Source organism: Rhinichthys klamathensis, unplaced genomic scaffold (genome assembly GCF_029890125.1).
Source record: "Rhinichthys klamathensis goyatoka isolate OS25496 unplaced genomic scaffold, OSU_Roscu_1.1 h1tg000107l_1, whole genome shotgun sequence".
NCBI lineage: Eukaryota > Metazoa > Chordata > Actinopteri > Cypriniformes > Leuciscidae > Rhinichthys > Rhinichthys klamathensis.
Window position 1 is genome coordinate 1,210,672 of NW_026606645.1, and position 19,385 is coordinate 1,230,056.

The window sequence follows — 19,385 nt, forward strand, 5'->3', positions numbered from 1 at the left end:
TACAGTGAAAATATAGAAGAGAGAGAGAGAGATAAATGAGAGCCTGGCCTGCCGCCTGATCCAATGTATTATTCAGAATGACAATAGAGTAACACAAATTAACTAGGACAATTTAAAGGCTGAGAAGAGAACGGAAGAGATGCTTGTTTTACACTGTAAATTATAATACCAGCATAAATTAAATTAACCATTGGCACACAAGCACTACAGAAGAATAGACTATTTGTGTAAATATAGGACAAACCCCCAGAAAACATTCTTCACACAATGAGGAAAAATAACATTACCATGTTAAGAAAGTGGCATGAATATTCATTAGGTGGCATTTTGCAAATAAAAAGGACTGCTGTATTGCACTCAAATTCATGACTCAAACATTTCATCAATTAGTAAAACTCATTTAAAGCTCTCTGGAGTGTAGGCTATATTGGAACAGCTACCAAGTTGAGGAAAGTGCTGATGAATCTCCAGTTGGGACCAACAAAACTGAAAGCCAGCTTTGACAGCAACATTTAATTGGTATTGATTAACTGAACCAATCTAACTGAAGAAATTGAGGCTCAATTAATCAAACTGAATAAAATATCGGCTCCTGGAAGTGTGTGCCATTTGTAGCTGGCACATGTATGGGCGAAAAAGTGGGACTTTCGTCTACAATTAATCAAGAAAATTGTCAGAATCGAAGAATTGTCTTCCTTTCAATTCACAGGAAGTTGAATTTGAGGAGGGAGGACAGGAAGGATTGTAATTGTAAAAAAAAATGATAATACTAAAAACAGGTAATGAGATATATCAACTAAATACAAATGTATATATACCATAGGCGTCATTTTAAAAAAAATCTGTCAATCCATTGTTGTCAGTAAGGCCTATAAACTTTCAAACATTTTAAAACTTGTTTTAAACCTTTCAATAAAGGCTTTATCAAGCAAACATTCAGTTAAAAAATAGTTACATACATTTCAAGTTATTTTAATTCTACACCTTGTGTTCAAATTCGATTTGCAATTCTGTATCATGTTTGCTGCCTAAATTCAAATTCAGGAGCTGAACTGGAAATTAAAAGGCTTTTTTTATTCAACTCGGAATGGTGAATAGTAATTTGAGAAGTGGGAGCAACAACACTTACAAATTCAGGTATGAGTCAAGCCACAATAATTCTTCACAATGCTTCTAAACGTGTTAATACAGCCAAGCCACTGAAGTGAGCACTAATGGGTGAAGCAGCGTGTAATCTCTACCTCAGACTGCACTGCCACAGACTGTCTAAAGCAAATTGCACATTAAAATGGCAAGAACAGGTTGAAATCTAACAGACCAAGTTCTACAGTTTCCATGAATCAGGGTGCAAAGGTTATTTTAAGTCATGAAGAAACAAAGCCATGTTTGCAAGGTTGCTACAGAGTTGCATGCCGACGTCTTACTGAGGTATTATTGATTTCAGATTTATCCGTCCTAACATCACAGCTGGTCTTCCGGTCTAAAACATAGTATGGACCGAACGTTTGCCAACAGTCATAGTCTGGTCCTTGAGACGAAGCAGCATGTGTCTTTGAGGGTTTAGAAGTCATTTCTAAGTCATTCAATCATGTGACTGAGCAATAATGCATCTTTGAAGGTTCTGTAGGCTGTTGAACTTCCCTCCTCCTAGGCCATAAACTGTCTAGAGATGAAGCAATTCAGACAAGTAGTTGCCAAAACAGGCAGATGCGTCCGGAATGCGCCTCCCATGTAAATGGCCCCTTCCCACATAAACACAGTGGAGTCTCTTAATGCTCAACAGGGCTGGGGTTGACAGTGAAAATGAATTCACATTCATGGCACCACTGCCAACCACGTTTCCCAGGTGGCCCCTGGGGTTTCTCTCTGCTCTGTAGTGGTGACAGCGACTAGTTCTCTCTCCTGCTCTCGACAAACTGCATAATAGACACCCTGGCGATGCAATCCTCCCACAGACTGCCCTCAATTTAAAACAATATTTATCAGCACTGTGGAGGTGGCTCGCAAAATGTGGGTGGTAGTTGCGGTAGTCTCACAAACGTCTAAATATTTAGCTAAAATGGCTCCCAAAGAAAACGGCCAATAAATTCATATCGCTGCCTTTTTAGGAACGAAGCATGTCAAATTTCTAAAGACTCTAGTGGCGAAGCCAATGTCCCAAATGAAACACGACTCATTTGTAATCTTGTCCATGTGACAGCTCCTCTATAGATGCCCACGTACTAACATCTTATCCAATGACGCAGTCATCGACTCTAACACACCCTGAAACTAAATGCATGTAAAAATATTACAAGAGAAGCAGATATGTCCCAGAAGAGACTCTGAATACTCAGTGAAAACTTGGGGTTATTACCACACACATAGTGAGAAGATGTTTAGTCCATCAATGTGAAGTGGCCCAACACAGTGCCTTGAGGCACTCCTACACCATCTTCTAGTCAGAAGCTCTACTGGCTAGCACTAACAACTCAGGAAATGTTTTTTCCTTTGTGTAGGAAGGCAGGATCTGCTGACTAGACATATAAATGTCTGCTTGAGTAATCTGGTTTAAAAGTTAGGATACAACAATTCAAGAGTCAGAGCTTTGGGTGGCGCAGGCAGACTGCTGATACACTTTCTCCAACAGTTGCAGAGTATGACAATCTCATAACAATAGAGCTTGTCTTCACTCTACGGGTTACCTGAATGTTGAAAGACGACAGGAGCGATTAGTGGAGCGCTGAAGCGATAGAGGATTCATAACAAACAGCAGGACACACACAGGCCTCTCTGTTCTTACACCTTCTCTCTGTTACTGAACATGGATTCAGCACTTGAAAAGACATTACGGTGAAGCGTGTGTGGGCGCATGCTGAAAGACAGAGCTGCTATAGTAAAAGAAAAAGATGGTACCAAATAAAAGCAACATACTTTTTTATGTGGGGGTTCATCTACATGCCTATGTTCAGAGTGTGACTTGTTCTCAGAACTGTTTTCTCTGAAGGGCCCTGCATTAAAACACTAGAAAATCAGCAGAAAAGAGACAACATGACTCAAGAACCATCTAAAATGTCCAGGGAATTTATTTTTGTGTCTTCACGGCACGTTGCAGACAATCATTTATAGTCATTGGGGAGTTCCTCTCTGAAACAGAGTTTGATGTAAATGTGAACAGAGCACTGGAAGTTCACTACAGACTGCGCTGAATGGAAAAATCTCCTAAAAGCCTCAAATAATAAGCAATCTTAGAATGCAAATGGAAGATGAATAGGTTTCTATTTTGAGAGAGACTAAAAATCATGACCTTGGCCTGTGCAGCAAAAAGCAGTTACGTACGCTAAATCCGCGATATGGACTAAAACATTCAGAAATTTGTGTCTTTTTTTTTTTTTTTTACACTTATGTCATTCCAAACCTGTATTTCCATTCATCCATGGAAGAAATTTAAAAAGAAGACTATTTGAAGAATGTTCATGCTGCTCTCTTCTATGTAATGCAATTTTGAGGGCTGTCAAACCCAGTTCTACTGAAGCATAAAATTAGGTACCAATTGTTTTTATCACAAACTCTGAAATCCCTTGTATTTATTTTTTGTTTATTTCTTACCAACAGAAAATATATGTAGTTTTTCAACTTAAGTAAATTATTCTCTCAGGGGCGTGGGTCGATGAGGATTGTTTCCAGACTCTTTAAACGAACTGGATTTCTGTCTCTCCACGGAGCTCACGCGTCTGTCTGTGCAAGGTGATTGGCATCTCGCTCATTCCTGGTGAAAAACAGCTGCCTGCTGTTTGAGCTAGTTAAGACTCCAGAACACGGCTGTGGAGAGCTCGAGACAGGACAACCATGAACAATCTCTGCTCAGAAACGCATTTCTACAGGTATAGCATAAATTTCCTTCCAAAAAGGCAAAGCAATGCCTGGAGATAAGAGATAAAGTGTCCGTAACTGATTTTAGATTGCTTATTATATGCTAAGTTTATGCCCATCAATCATAGACATTAAGCTGTCACTTCATCAATAGCTGAAATCATATCAGAGCCAGTTCCTTCGTAGTCACTGTGTGAAGCAGCAACAGTTGAAAATGAAATCACTTCCTTGGTTATTTCTTTGACAAGTATATTACTTGTCAAGCATAGTGGGTTACAATTTTAAATGCTTCACTAGAGAGCCGGAAAACAATTCTCAACATCCTTACAGGATTGGCTGATGGAAATTATACAAATGACAAGGTTTTACTTACACAGAATATAGAGACAAGGAAAGAACAAGGAAGGAAAAGGGAAATGGGTTTGCAAAATGCATCGAATACATGACTACCAAAATGGTTCAACACAACATATTTCAATATTACATGAATCAAAAAGATGCTTATCACTATTGGTATGGTAAGAGTATAGGGTTGTGTTCCACTTGAATGGAAAAAACAGCCGAGGTTACCTTCAGTGGGGTTGACGGCCATTGGTAGGCTCTCCCAATCAACAGTCCACGACGGGCAAGGGTGAGGGCTGTAAACAGCGTCTATCCCATTTTCCTACAGGACACAAGAACACATAAGCACAGGTTAAACCATAGACTCCCGACAGAAGCCTCCAGGCAACAGCATGACCACTTCTCACCCTTCCTCCGAACGCCTGAGACAAGGTGCTAATTAAATCAGGAACCCGTTACAGAGCAGTTCATCCCACTTTACAAACTAATTTAAAGGTTGAAGTCCTGTAATTGATTTGACATTTTTCTAGTTGGTTCTTAATCATCAAAGAGACCTAGAAGAATTGGGTAAAAGTGTGCTCTGACAATTATTCCTCATTGAGAATATAAGATGCAAACCAAGTACTAATACATGCAATGTTACAGAATATATGGTGTTGTGTTGGGGGATTTCATAGGGTACTTTTTTAGTGCAAAACAAGTTTTCGCCAGTTCGATGAGATAAGGTTAGTCACCTATTTAGAATGAAATTAACCTGCATGATCAAAAAAACTCATGTGGAACGGAGTAAAGGCAGGGTCAGATTGGTGTTAAAACCTCTAGGAAAGACTTTTTGCTTAACAAAATGTACAAACAATAAGAAACTAAAGGAAAAGTTCAAGTATTTAAGATTCAAAAAGGATGCAAAGAACCATAGGAGCATAAAAAAGTCCATATGACTCATGCACTTTGTCTGAAGAGAAACACTGTATATTTAAAATAAATGATTGACTTTAAGTTACTTTACCATATTACAGTAAAAACTGTTAATGGTTTAACATTGCATTAACACAATAACTTCACCATATAACTTACAGTGAATAACAGTAAAATGACATTCAGAGAAGTCACTGTGTGACATATCACACACGATTTAATTTTAAGTAGTTTTGTGTCTTGTTATATTTTACCTGATGGTGTGTATGACCCCTGTGCACTTGCAATGCTCTCAGATTCATCATGTGACTTTCTATTGTATACCTGTTTTTATGGTGGTTATCAGTGCATTTTAAGTAAAAAACTGATTTTGGTAGTTAAACTCTGCATTTAACATTATAAAACAATGAAATATAAGTTTAAAAGTTACATTTACATATTGTGTAATACCTGAAACAAAACAAGATTATAAAATGGATAGTTCCCATTCTGTTTTCTGGAATAGGTCAACAAAGCCTTCCAGACATGCTGAGATCCACAACCACAATATATATCAAAACAGACTTCAAATAGTTACTCGGCTAATCTGCCTAATGACACTCTTTAGCAGTGACTAAACTGAGTAAAAGCGTATTAAATCTCTCAAACCACCAAATGAAGCTCCTGAGATGCTCTTGGTCACTGATTTAGAACAAGCCTGGTTCTGCTTGTTAAACAGTAGCTATTGCGACGGTGCATCTATGTTTACTGCTCTGACATTACAAATCCAGGCTGGCCATAAGGTTTGGCTCCGAGAATAAAAATGTAATTTGCTCTAAAGCAATGAGCCACCAGCAACAGCTGCAGAGCAGACCTAAAGCAGAAAGCACGCAGCCTGGAAAATCCCAGTGGACTGCTATGCATTAAGAGAGCCTGCTGAGCTCCAACTCATTGACACACACCAAATTGATATCCACTAGCGTGACGGGAAATATCTGATTTATAGTAGCTGAATGGCAGAGGTGGCAAACACCAAGCACACACACATAAAAAGCTGGAAGTTCTGCAGCAGGCCTGAAAACTAGACGGCAGCTGTGTGTTTTTATCACCTGCTGGGGACTCGGCTTCAGCATTGTGGTCCGGGGCAGACAGTACAGAGATCCAGCATTGTTACTCTGTTTGCCTCTCCTGCGGGAGTCGTACGCCAGAAGTGTATGAGACCACTGCGGACTCTTTACTCATTATCGGCAGATTTCTGCACCGGGGATGAAGTGTTGTTAGAGTTTGTGGGCCGTTTAGATGCTGGGTAAATCAGCAGGACTGCTATGGAAGTGGTGGGAAATTGAATAAGCAGACAGAAGACTGTGCAGGAGGTTATGGACCGAATCGGCGGTTCCTCTGGGGAGGAAAAAAGAGCACTCATCAGGACAGTTATGATGATGCCACAAGCTGAGCTGTCCATGTAATACAGCCTCTTAAGGGTGCATTATTATCTGGAAAGGTGAGGAAACATGGGGGTCTGCAAGTAGAGAGGTACATCAGTAACAGCCCTTAAAAAAGTATGCTTGCGGTACCATGGTATAGAAACGTTGGTAATACCAAACATTTTGATATAGTGGCCCCAAACCAATTTGAACACTAAATCAACAATTAAAAAAAAAAAAAAATCTTATTTTTACCATAATCAAAGAAAACCACTTTGGCATCATATATGTCCAAAAACTGACTTTCTACTAGTTTTTCTTGTTGCAGAGAAACCTTACCCTGGTTAATATAGTTAAATGTTTCACACACGTCTAGATGCTTGACTGGCTTGGTATAGGGTCACTATGGTTCTTTTTGTTTAAGGACAAACTCTATCTTACACTTGTGGTTAAACGTTAGCCCACCTTTCAGGACAAACATGTTTGAAGAGTGAAAGAGTGAACTTGAGAAAAGAATCGTTTCTTTCAGTTTTGTTATGATACATCATTATTAATAACATGAAAACTTGTGGTGTGTAGGGATTCCTAAAGACAATGATGATGAATTAAACTGTTACCGGTACTTCTTTTTGTAATAAAATTAATGGACTGAAATATGAAACTCACTTAATTTTTCTCTACTTCAAATAAAGTCAATCAATCTATATACTTCACCTGATATATTTTCAGTCATGTATGTCTTCTTTCTGAACAAAGCCTAATATGTACCTATTTACACTACTATTGAAAAGTTTGGGGTCAGTAAGATTTTTTAATGCTTTTGAAAGGATTTCTTCTCCTCACCAAGGCAACATCTATTTGATCAGTAATATAGAAAAATATAACAATTTTACTGTTTTCTATTTAACGTAAAACGTAATTTGCTAAGATAAAAACAACTGTTGAAAACAGTTAAACAGCTGCAGAATGTTTTTGTAACAATGTAAAAGCATTTACTGTCACTTTTGATCAATTTAATGCAATCTTACTGAATAAAAGGATTCATTTATTTAAAGTATTATTTATTTACTGACCCAAAACATTTGAACAGTAGTGTATACACTCACCTAAAGGATTATTAGGAACACCATACTAATACTGTGTTTGACCCCCTTTCGCCTTCAGAACTGCCTTAATTCTATGTGGCATTGATTCAACAAGGTGCTGAAAGTATTCTTTAGAAATGTTGGCCCATATTGATAGGATAGCATCTTGCAGTTGATGGAGATTTGTGGGATGCACATCCAGGGCACGAAGCTCCCGTTCCACCACATCCCAAAGATGCTCTATTGGGTTGAGATCTGGTGACTGTGGGGGCCATTTTAGTACAGTGAACTCATTGTCATGTTCAAGAAACCAATTTGAAATGATTCGAGCTTTGTGACATGGTGCATTATCCTGCTGGAAGTAGCCATCAGAGGATGGGTACATGGTGGCCATAAAGGGATGGACATGGTCAGAAACAATGCTCAGGTAGGCCGTGGCATTTAAACGATGCCCAATTGGCACTAAGGGGCCTAAAGTGTGCCAAGAAAACATCCCCCACACCATTACACCACCACCACCAGCCTGCACAGTGGTAACAAGGCATGATGGATCCATGTTCTCATTCTGTTTACGCCAAATTCTGACTCTACCATCTAAATGTCTCAACAGAAATCGAGACTCATCAGACCAGGCAACATTTTTCCAGTCTTCAACTGTCCAATTTTGGTGAGCTCTTGCAAATTGTAGCCTCTTTTTCCTATTTGTAGTGGAGATGAGTGGTACCCGGTGGGGTCTTCTGCTGTTGTAGCCCATCCGCCTCAAGGTTGTGCGTATTGTGGCTTCACAAATGCTTTGCTGCATACCTCGGTTGTAACGAGTCAGTAACGAGTTATTTCAGTCAAAGTTGCTCTTCTATCAGCTTGAATCAGTCGGCCCATTCTCCTCTGACCTCTAGCATCAACAAGGCATTTTCGCCCACAGGACTGCCGCATACTGGATGTTTTTCCCTTTTCACACCATTCTTTGTAAACCCTAAAAATGGTTGTACGTGAAAATCCCAGTAACTGAGCAGATTGTGAAATACTCAGACCGGCCCGTCTGGCACCAACAACCATGCCACGCTCAAAATTGCTTAAATCACCTTTCTTTCCCATTCTGACATTCAGTTTGGAGTTCAGGAGATTGTCTTGACCAGGACCACACCCCTAAATGCATTGAAGCAACTGCCATGTGATTGGTTGATTAGATAATTGCATTAATGAGAAATTGAACAGGTGTTCCTAATAATCCTTTAGGTGACATACTAAACAGGTTACTGTGGAAAATTAAGTGGGGAAAAATTACTATATAATTTAACTAATTTGGGCATTTGTAGTTGCCACTCGCCACAGTAGCTTTATTTTAAATTGTGAACATATTAGCAATGGTACTGTTTAAAAAGATATTAACCACAGTTTATGGTCTGCAAAAGTGAGAATAACTGCAAAATTTCTCGTTTCATTTAATACCTTATTTTTATGAGGCAAAAATATGCACTGAATTCATGTTTCTCCTGATCGTTTGACCTTCGTAAAGCAGTGGTTCCCAAACTGGGGCACGTGAGGTGACAGAGGGGGTACGCGAACAAAATGCTGAGCTTTCCCGTTCATTTAATTCTATCCCACCTTAAAATAACATTAAAACCGAGCATAAGCTCAAGCATATGACATCCAATCAAATTACCTCATCTTTTGCATTCAAAACTGACAGTATCCATTCCACACAAGCAGCGTGCTTATGATAGATGGCCCGCAGAGTATCCTGCTACAAATCTCGCTACATTACTGCCATTCTCGACAGTGTACCTTTGTAAAAGTGGGGTTTTAGCACGTACTAGCATGAAGAACAAATATAGACACAGACTGTGCATAGAGATCGATTTAAGACTTAAACTCTCTTCGATACAGAAACATACCCTCTAAGAGTTATATGTTAATAATACATTATGAGAAAGAATGCAATTTTTCCCAAATATCCACACGATTGCATATGTGATATTGATTTTATACAACAGTTAAACAGACAAAAGGGTAATATTAAGTGATGTACATTTTAAATACATTATTGTTTGCTCTATTTTGCAACTAAATAATAGTTCCAACGAACACCACCGCAGACAGAGCTGCAATTTACAGCAGTGTTTTGTGAACAAATCTGCGGCTTTGAACGAATCGGGAGAGTCAATGATTCAATGACCCATTTATAAATACAGCCTTGTTACTGAATGAATGAATGACTCAATGGCTCACTCATTAAGACAGTGATTTACTGCCACATACTGGCGGATTTCGTTTTTTTAAAGTATCTCTTCGTGTTCACCATTATTTCATATTTCTCTATTGCACATTTTTTTAAAAACATAATTTATTTTATAAAGGTATATATATATATATATATATATATATATATATATAAAGGTAAATATGCACTGGAACATCAATTTAAGGGGAAAACTATTGTCCCTTAATAGAAAAGGTGTCACTGCAGTCTAAGTGGAAGACAGGGTGTACGTAGAAAGATGTTAAATTCCTCATGAGTACACCACTCTAAAAAGTTTGGGAACCACTGGCTTTAAGCATGAAATTAGGTGAGTCACAATTGATCACAATTCATTTCTTTTTAAATAAAGCTCATGAATGTTTCTTTGATTTATGGATTAGGATTTCATTGTATATTGAAGTTCCTCTGTTATATCCCTCTACATAGTCTTTACCACAACTAATGAATGTCAGACTAACAGCTGAAAGAACTCGCAGTGCTTGTCGAAGTCAGACAGCCACGTAATACCAGTCTCCTTAAAGTATCAAGTGGCAGGGAGTCCCATCAGTTAAGAGCGAGTCAGTACGGCTGCTGTTCTGCCTCGCTGGAGTGCATAAATCCTTTATCATCACGGTTCAGGCCCGCAGTGGCACACAGGGCTGCCGTAAAGGGACGGGAGCACAGCACTGAACGTATTGAGAGCAGATCGCTGTTTAGGGATTATGTGAGTTCGCCTCTGACAGGTTTAGTGAAGTGGCAAAGAGAAGCGCTTCTGTGCGTGGCATGTGTAATCTCCTTCTGTGCGAGGGAAGAGTTAGGGAAAGAGAAACGAGGAGAATAAAATAAAAGAGCAAGAGAGCGGGAGAAAAAGAGAGCGAGTGAAATTCAATTACTTGCAGTTTGGTGAGAGTTGGCCTCGGGCCCCCGATGAAGGGCTCTTGCTTAAGTTTGGGGCCGTCCTGCTCTGCTCCACTGGATCGTGGGGCCTCTGGCTGAGGAGGGCAAGGGTCGACCGAGCTGGGACTGAAGAGGGCCATCCCACAATCCTTTGCGGCCCTCAGTACGCTGGGGAGCTCCTGCACGCGCTGGTACCATCTCAGCAGCAAGGGCAGACGGGACAGGGTGGAGGGGGTGTGCTTTTGGATGGAGATCTAGAATGGTTTAATCAAAGACATGATACTTATAATATTCAGAACCTCATATCTCATATGTCTGTGTATAAAATTGATATATGAAAAAAAAATTGCATTAATAAAACGATATATATACACACCATATTTAGGACTGTTACAGTTTTCTTGTTTTTTATTGTAACTTTTTTTTATGACTATCAAGCACATTTTCCCCACAGATTCTCTATATTGCAGTGCAATTATTTAAATTTGCTAAATATTTATACATCATGCTAGTATTTGTTTGACTTTAAATGTAAGCTGGTTTAAATATATATATATATAATATATATACATACCTGGAATGGATCATTATTTATTACAGTGAGATTAGTTACAATGAGATTTTTGCTTTACAGTTAAGAGAATATGGAAGTAAAATATGCCTAATTGTCATTATAAATAATGTTACCATCATTTTTTTTTTATTGGTCTATAAATTCAATATATAGATATTATCTCAATATTTGCACATGTACACACACACATATGTATAATTCACACACACATACATATTCACTTGCATATTGTTGCACTGTTGTATTGTTGGTTTGTTTCTATTGTTCTCATTTGGGTGAAAGCGTCTGCTAAATGATTAAATGGAATGTAAAATAAATATATATATATATATATATATATATATATATATATATATACACTGCTGGCCCCCCCAAAAAAGTCGCTGTTTGGATTTAAATAGGCAAATTGTCTATGATTGGATCATTATTGCAGTGATTATTATATATTTGGCAACAGTTCTTCTAACCCTAATTGATGGAGTGTGTAGTTTTTCATGCACCTCTTGATGGAAATAACATCAAAACAAAAACAAAAAGATTCTTCATGCTCCCTCCCAACCATTCTTTCACAATTTGAGCCTGATGAATCTTGACATTGACAAACAAAACAAAAGCCATTCATCAAAGTTTAAGAGTAAAAACTGAGGTCACATTTCAGAAAACAAATGTGCAATCGTTATGGCAAATAGGCGAGACAGTGGCTCTGTGTGTATGTTGTGCTCCCGAGGAATTTTCGAAAACAGCGTAATGCATATTAAAAAATGCACACTGACAGTGAGATGCTGTGACTTAAGTAACCCATCAGAGTGCTGTGTCCACTGGACCGAGATCAGCTCCGGCTATCATCGCGCCGCAGAGGAAAGACGGGGAGAAAGGGATGAGGAGGACAGAAGGAGGGAGACATGCTAGACGGCGTGTGAAACTAGGAGGCACCGATGCGCCGCTGACCACAGAGAGCCGAGAGCGAGAGAATGACAGGAGCAGAGGGAGAGAAGAATGAACAATGATCAGAGGAGGAATAAAAGAGCAAGAGAGAAAGAGATGACAGAAGTACACACTTCACCTCAAAGACACAGCAGGATGTCTGAAAGAGACAAAGTCTCTATGATATTCTGCTCCCTAGATATCACAGCAAAGTTTGTTTTGTTTTTTTTGTGTGGAGGAATACACTGAAGTATCATTCTTGTCCATAATTTATGCATCACTAATTAAATAATAATAATGATTCATTAATAATTAAATAAAGAAAAATAGTAAATAACATTTAAAATAAGCATGATTTAATTAAAGGAATATTACAGATTCCAAGTTAAGCTGAATCAACACCATTTGTGGCTTTCGATTCTCTGATTGGTGGAGAGAATCATGGGTAATGCAATTTTTCACCAGAAATTCCACTGTCAAACATGATTATTTAAAAGATAAGTTAAACTCATGTGACGACTGACGTCTTCAAGCGTATACCATTAACCTTGTAGCTGAGAGTAGGTCTGTCTTTAAAGATTCAAAATCAAATCAAGAGAAAATTAATGGGATTTTTACTTCCAGAACTGTTGCACTCTATTCATTTAACTTTATCACCTCCAACCAAACCAAAGGAGTCTGCAAGGATGGATTCTGATTGGTTGTCAATGTCACCAGCGATATAAAAGAAATCACTCTGAAAGGGATTCCAACAAGTTCCTCTGTATTATTATACACTCACCTAAAGGATTATTAGGAACTTCTCATTAATGCAATTATCTAATCAACCAATCACATGGCAGTTGCTTCAATGCATTTAGGGGTGTGGTCCTGGTCAAGACAATCTCCTGAACTCCAAACTGAATGTCAGAATGGGAAAGAAAGGTGATTTAAGCAATTTTTGAGTGTGCCATGGTTGTTGGTGCCAGACGGGCTGGTCTGAGTATTTTACAATCTGCTCAGTTACTGGGATTTTCACACACAACCATTTCTAGGGTTTACAAAGGATGGTGTGAAAAGGGAAAAACATCCAGTATGCGGCAGTCCTGTGGGCGAAAATGCCTTGTTGATGCTAGAGGTCAGAGGAGAATGGGCCGACTGATACAAGCTGATCGAAGAGCAACTTTGACTGAAATAACCACTCGTTACAACCGAGGTATGCAGCAAAGCATTTGTGAAGCCACAACACACACAACCTTGAGGCGGATGGGCTACAGCAGCAGAAGACCCCACCGGGTACCACTCATCTCCACTACAAATAGGAAAAAGAGGCTACAATTTGCAAGAGCTCACCAAAATTGGACAGTTTCTTCAGAGTCTCGATTTCTGTTGAGACATTCAGATGGTAGAGTCAGAATTTGGCGTAAACAGAATGAGAACATGGATCCATCATGCCTTGTTACCACTGTGCAGGCTGGTGGTGGTGGTGTAATGGTGTGGGGGATGTTTTCTTGGCACACTTTAGGCCCCTTAGTGCCAATTGGGCATCGTTTAAATGCCACGGCCTACCTGAGCATTGTTTCTGACCATGTCCATCCCTTTATGGCCACCAATGAGTTCACTGTACTAAAATGGCCCCCACAGTCACCAGATCTCAACCCAATAGAGCATCTTTGGGATGTGGTGGAACGGGAGCTTCGTGCCCTGGATGTGCATCCCACAAATGTCCATCAACTGCACGATGCTATCCTATCAATATGGGCCAACATTTCTAAAGAATGCTTTCAGCACCTTGTTGAATCAGTGCCACATAGAATTAAGACAGTTCTGAAGGCGAAAGGGGGTCAAACACAGTATTAGTATGGTGTTCCTAATAATCCTTTAGGTGAGTGTAGTTGTAGCTGTGGTGTGGACTTTCTATTCGCACAGAATAAGAACGATTCTAAAAACGTCATAGTCATAATTATTGTCCCTAGTAGGAACAGATCTTAAAGAGCTTGAGCACTTAATGCGGCATAAAACATAACTGCAGTAATGTCATCTAGCACTTTATTTTATTAGTGTGCACACCTCCAACAGATGCTAACGCACTGTTTATCTAACAGACTGTTAAAAATGAAGCTGGTGGTGGGGGGGTGCCATAGAAGAACCATTTAGCCTCCCTAAAGAACATTTCAGTGAACAGTTCTTAAAAGAACAATCTTTTTCTTAGTTTAAAGAACATTTTAATAATCGAGAAAACTAAATTCCACTATAAAGAACCTTTTGTGGAATGGAAAGATTCCATGGATGTTGAAGGTTCTTCATGGAACCATTGACGCCAATAAAGAAGCTTTATTTTTTTAAAGTGCATAGTTATAATTCATGTTGTGAAGAGGCCTTTATAAACCAAATGGCACTGATGAGTAATAGTCTAGCTAGCAAATGCTGGCGTCAGACTGTGTCAAAGCTCTGAGGACATCACACTGCAATGAATCTAATTCACAGTCCCAATTGAAATAGAAACCACCGGCCTTATTTAACGCGGGACTGAGAAAATCACCTTGAAGTAGGAGAAGTCAGAGTCACGGGAGACTTCTGTGTTTGATATAACTTGAAAGCACCTGTGAGCCTCAATGGTCTACTCTACTGCAGAAACAAATGAATGAATGGCTCTGTTTGTGAGGAATAGTGATTTACACGTAATGGGACAAAAACTGGTTTTCGATTTGTTTGTTTTACCAGGTATTGATGGATGCAGGGGAGCAGGACGACATCAGTGAGGGTGAAATACAGCCCTTCTGCAAACACATGCTCCAGCTCTGGAAGGTCTGTGCTCTTGACTTTCCTGATGTCAGAGCTCTCTCTGGTGGAGGGAGAAGGAACCGCGGCCACAGAGAGCTTCGCCAGAGCAGCACTGAGCTCAACTCCAGGGTGGGATTCATTCAGGCGGTCTTCACTCTCTGTGCTGGGGCCTTTTAGTTGAGAATCACTCTTCTTCTGCTGCTGTAGCTTCTGTCTGCGAATCTTGTCGTCATTGTGGACCTTGACGGGTTCCCCTAACCTCTTCTCTAAGTTCAGGATCGCAGCAGGAAGTCGACACACCTGGTCTTCAGGATTTCGTAAGTGTTCCTCCACTGCAGAGGGAATGTCCAGCTCACACAGTCTAGTCCACTGACTCACCTGAGGAGCAAGTGACAGTTAGAAATCATTTAATAACTGATAAATGTGATGTACGAGTACCCATGACTTATTTGGATGGTTGTCCAGAGTTTCATGTAATTAAGCAAACTAGGAATGCACTGATTCTGAAATTGTGGCCAATACTGAAAAGCTGATCATGTGACACTGAAGACTGAGTAATTTTATAATATATTCAGAGAAAACAAGAGATTTTAAATTGTAATAATATTTCACAGTTTTAACTGTATTTTTGATCAAATAAATGCAGCCCTGGTTAACATAAGATACTTCTTTCAAAAACATAAAAAAAATCATAAGTATTCCAAACTTTTGACTAAAAGTGTTGGTTTTAGTAATTTTAAGTGTAATATACTACATTTTAATAGTTATTTGTCATCCCAAACATCCGATATGACCCATGACGTACATTTGAAATTTTAATAGGTTGACTGACACACAACAAAAGCTTCCCAAAAAATGAAAGTTGCTTTAAGGCATTTTAAAACCATGCATGTCGCTAGTATCTGACAGACTTGTCTGAAACGGACTTGAGACATCACACCTGTCCCGGTGACAGCCCAAGGCTCTAAAGACAGCAAAAAAAGAATCAGGGGAGAAACCCAAGCTTGTTTTTGCTTTGTTATGCCTTATAGCTTCTATCTGAAAGCATTGAGCTCAAATATCAACATCTGAATGTGTGATTCTGTGACGTTGACCTCCAAAATTTAAGTGATCGTGCCTGTCAAAACATGTCAACATGCTTGTCACCCCACAGCTAGTTCACACTTATCAGGCCTAAAATTAACACTCGCCAAGCACCAAATCTGTGAGTAAAAATCTGCGATGACGAGTACATGAAACGGTGTCATTCCCGGTAACATTTTTATGAATTCTAACAATGCATGAACAAACGTGAATGACGCTCAGGACAGTTGACACTGCATCATCACAAAAGTTTTAAGCCTTGACAATTTAAATATTCAAGCATCTCCAAGAAGATGGAGACATCTTTTTTTTTTTTTTACAAATATTCACTCTTAACAACGCTGGGTTGTTTTAACCCAAATTTGGGTCAAATATGGACAAACCCAAATGTTGGGTTAAAAATGTAATTTAAAATTTTAACCCAACTTCAACTTTCACCTGAAATTTTTTAATTACATTTTTAACCCAACATTTGGGTTTGTCCATATTTGACCCAAATTTGGGTTGAAACAACCCAGCATTTTTTAGAGTGTTCATGGCAAAAAATAGAGAATTCTAGTAAACATAGTTGGTTATGTCTTAAAGGAACGCAAACATTAGAGAAAGTAAACACCTGTACAGTATCAGTATACTAGGTCTGAGCATTCGCTCTTTAAAGTGACAGCAGCTTAATAATCCTGCTGATGTCTGTGTTTTTAATGTTCATCAAACAACAAAGGACAAAGAAAAAAAATCACACACTGCTCTTGACTGAATAACTTTTTTAACTTTAAAAAGGATTAATTAATAAGGATGTTTAATTTATACAGTGAAGACTTCGCAGTGTTATTTTACTTACATTTCTATACCTGAAATCTACTGTCAGACCTACATGAAAAACCTGAAAAGCAGATTATTTCATTTGTGTCTTTGTTATATTGTATTTATTTGTGCATTTGCTTGTAATTTGATTTTTGTTCTTATTTTATTACTGACTGTTTACTTGTCTTTAATCATTTTTCATTTTATTTATATTATTAGGCTAGTAGTTTTAGCTGTGGTATTGAAATTGGAATAGAGAATTTTCACTAAAGTTTTGGTGTCATCACTGCCTGTATTTGCAAAGACAGTTTCATGGACGGTAGAAAATATTTATGGCCGGTAAATTTTCACAAGTCACCGACCATTGGCAGGTGTGGCAAAAAGTTAGTTTTAAGCCCTGTTATGACTATGCAATGAGATTTTAAGCACTTGTCCTCTGGTTGTTTTGAAATCCGTAATCTCACCTCAGCACAAGCCTTGAGACAGGTGTTCTTGAAGCCCAAGAGGGACGCCACATCCCTACGGCTTGGCATTAGCTGGCATGCACTCTTAATTATGTGTCTCAGTACGACAGCTAAGCCGGCTCTGCAAAAGCAAACATCAGGCTCCAGCGCAGCGGGGAGACGACACATCTTAACCAGCCGTGGCAGCTCGTCCCTCCTCACCCCAGACACAGTGAGACCCCCGGGCACCAGCCCTGACAGGGACGGCAGGATGTCTGCTTGATCTGTGACCAGGCAGGCGTGGAAAGATGAGCACTCTGTGTAGGAGAGGAGGAAGAGGACGATAGAGGAGTGCAGGGGGAGAGACACGGCTCCGTTCACACTGGACACTTCCAGATAGAGGCTCTCTCTGTCTGATTGTGCCTCAGTTTGCTTCATTCTGACTGTCTAGTGGAGGGCTTGAAGTCTGCAATAGAAATAAAGGGATGGACTCATTAAAAATGTTTCAAATTAATGTTTTAGCAGTATAATGCCTGTGAAAGACTTAAATATTAGAGTGAATGTCTGGAACACAGTTACAACGAGATGCACAGTTATAAATAACGTGTTCTATAACTAAAAATAAATAACTAAAAACCTCCTATGCAGCATGAATTGTATATTTTGTGCAATAAATGTTTAAGTTTAGCACATCAATAAATGTCACTAGTCACTATGTGAGACCGTTTACCGTGGCGTCACGACATTACAAAGTACAATCAGGTAAAAAAATAAATGAAGGAAGAATTTGAAGTGAACCTACTCACAATAGTGTTTGAAATGAGCAAAACAACCACTAGGAAACACATGTGCAACTGTTTGTGTCACATTAAAAATAGTCCGACTATAAACCGACAATCGCGCTTGAGTTCCATCAACGCTTTGGGAATTTGATGGGCGAATAAAATTGTATTATACTACATTACTTGCTTTATGATGTTTATAATCAAAGAAAATTAACAAGTAACACTTAAAACAACGTTGCAATCGTTTGTTTCACATATAATGAGGTTTTATCGCGTAACTGTGAGTGAATGTCACTTTGTGGCGTAATTCCAGTAATTATGTTTAATAAGGGAAAGATGCAAACCATCAATTATGTGATGTTTATTTTGTAGTGACTTTATAAAGTAAAGTTAAAAGTATGCTGAACAAAACTATTTTAATTATCAATTCAAAACTAGTGTACGAGAAGTGTTTTTTTTTTTTTTTTTTTTTTTTTTGTATAGATATTTTGTGCGCTCGATTTGTAGGAGAAGAAATGCGCTAACTTACAGAACACTTGTTTTTGTTTTTTTCAAACCTAATTTTGTGACTTTACAGTTCCATGCGGTTTCATGGTTTCAAAGTCTCGTAACGCGAAATGTCTTTTTTTTCCAAACTTGTTTTGAATTATATATATGTAAAAAAATAAAAAAATAAAATAAAATACTGTTCCGGTTTTTCAAAGTAATCTTGCGTGCAGTGCACAGCATCGTACCGTTGTTGTTGCTATGGTTACCTGGCTCCTCACGCCAGCGCAGCGACTAACATTTGAAAAACGTTTTGACTTGTAATCTTGTAATCAATCCAGTTTAAAATCTAGCTTTTGTTTTCACTGATGCACTTGAAAAAACAATTGAAAAGAGTAGGCTATAAACTCGTGCGTAAAAAGAGTACGAGTCGCACTTTCATGTAGAATGGAATAGTACGATGTTAGTTTAACGAATCTTACAATAGAAGATGGAGCCAAATCAGCATTTTCACACAGATTTCTTTGATCTCCTAAAATCAGTCTCGCTTTAAATAAAGAAAAAGGTCGCGGTGAAGGGCGTCGAGCGCGAGAGATGATAAACACTGCAGAGGAAGAGATGCCCACTAAACATGAAAAAGGTAATGTTTCTTCTTTAATACGTGAAATGAGTTATAAACCTGACAGTTTATGACATTAATTTGATGCTGACATTACTTTGATATTCGGTTTTGGATTAAAAGAGAAAGGACAGCTGGAATTCTGGTATATTTGCGACCCTTAAAGGGATAGTT

At 38.7% G+C, this 19,385-nt stretch overlaps 1 protein-coding gene across 3 annotated transcripts in view; it reads right to left on the reverse strand.

Annotated features, from left to right (window-relative positions):
• The window catches only part of gstcd (glutathione S-transferase, C-terminal domain containing), a 52,481-nt gene extending 34,283 nt beyond the window's left edge, over window positions 1–18,198 (reverse strand). Inside the window, exons 1-5 of one of the 3 annotated variants that reach the window (XM_056253580.1) lie at window positions 18,128–18,198; window positions 17,343–17,787; window positions 14,932–15,372; window positions 10,730–10,987; window positions 4,423–4,516 (exon numbers count right to left, since the gene is read on the reverse strand). In XM_056253580.1, the coding sequence (XP_056109555.1) occupies window positions 4,423–4,516; window positions 10,730–10,987; window positions 14,932–15,372; window positions 17,343–17,759 (1,210 nt within the window). In that variant the 5' untranslated portion in view covers window positions 17,760–17,787; window positions 18,128–18,198. Of the gene's footprint in view, window positions 1–4,422; window positions 4,517–10,729; window positions 10,988–14,931; window positions 15,373–17,342; window positions 17,788–18,044; window positions 18,064–18,123 lie in introns of those variants that run through there. The other 2 variants (XM_056253581.1, XM_056253582.1) reach the window with 2 other exon arrangements.
• Between the last annotated feature and the right edge of the window lie 1,187 nt (window positions 18,199–19,385).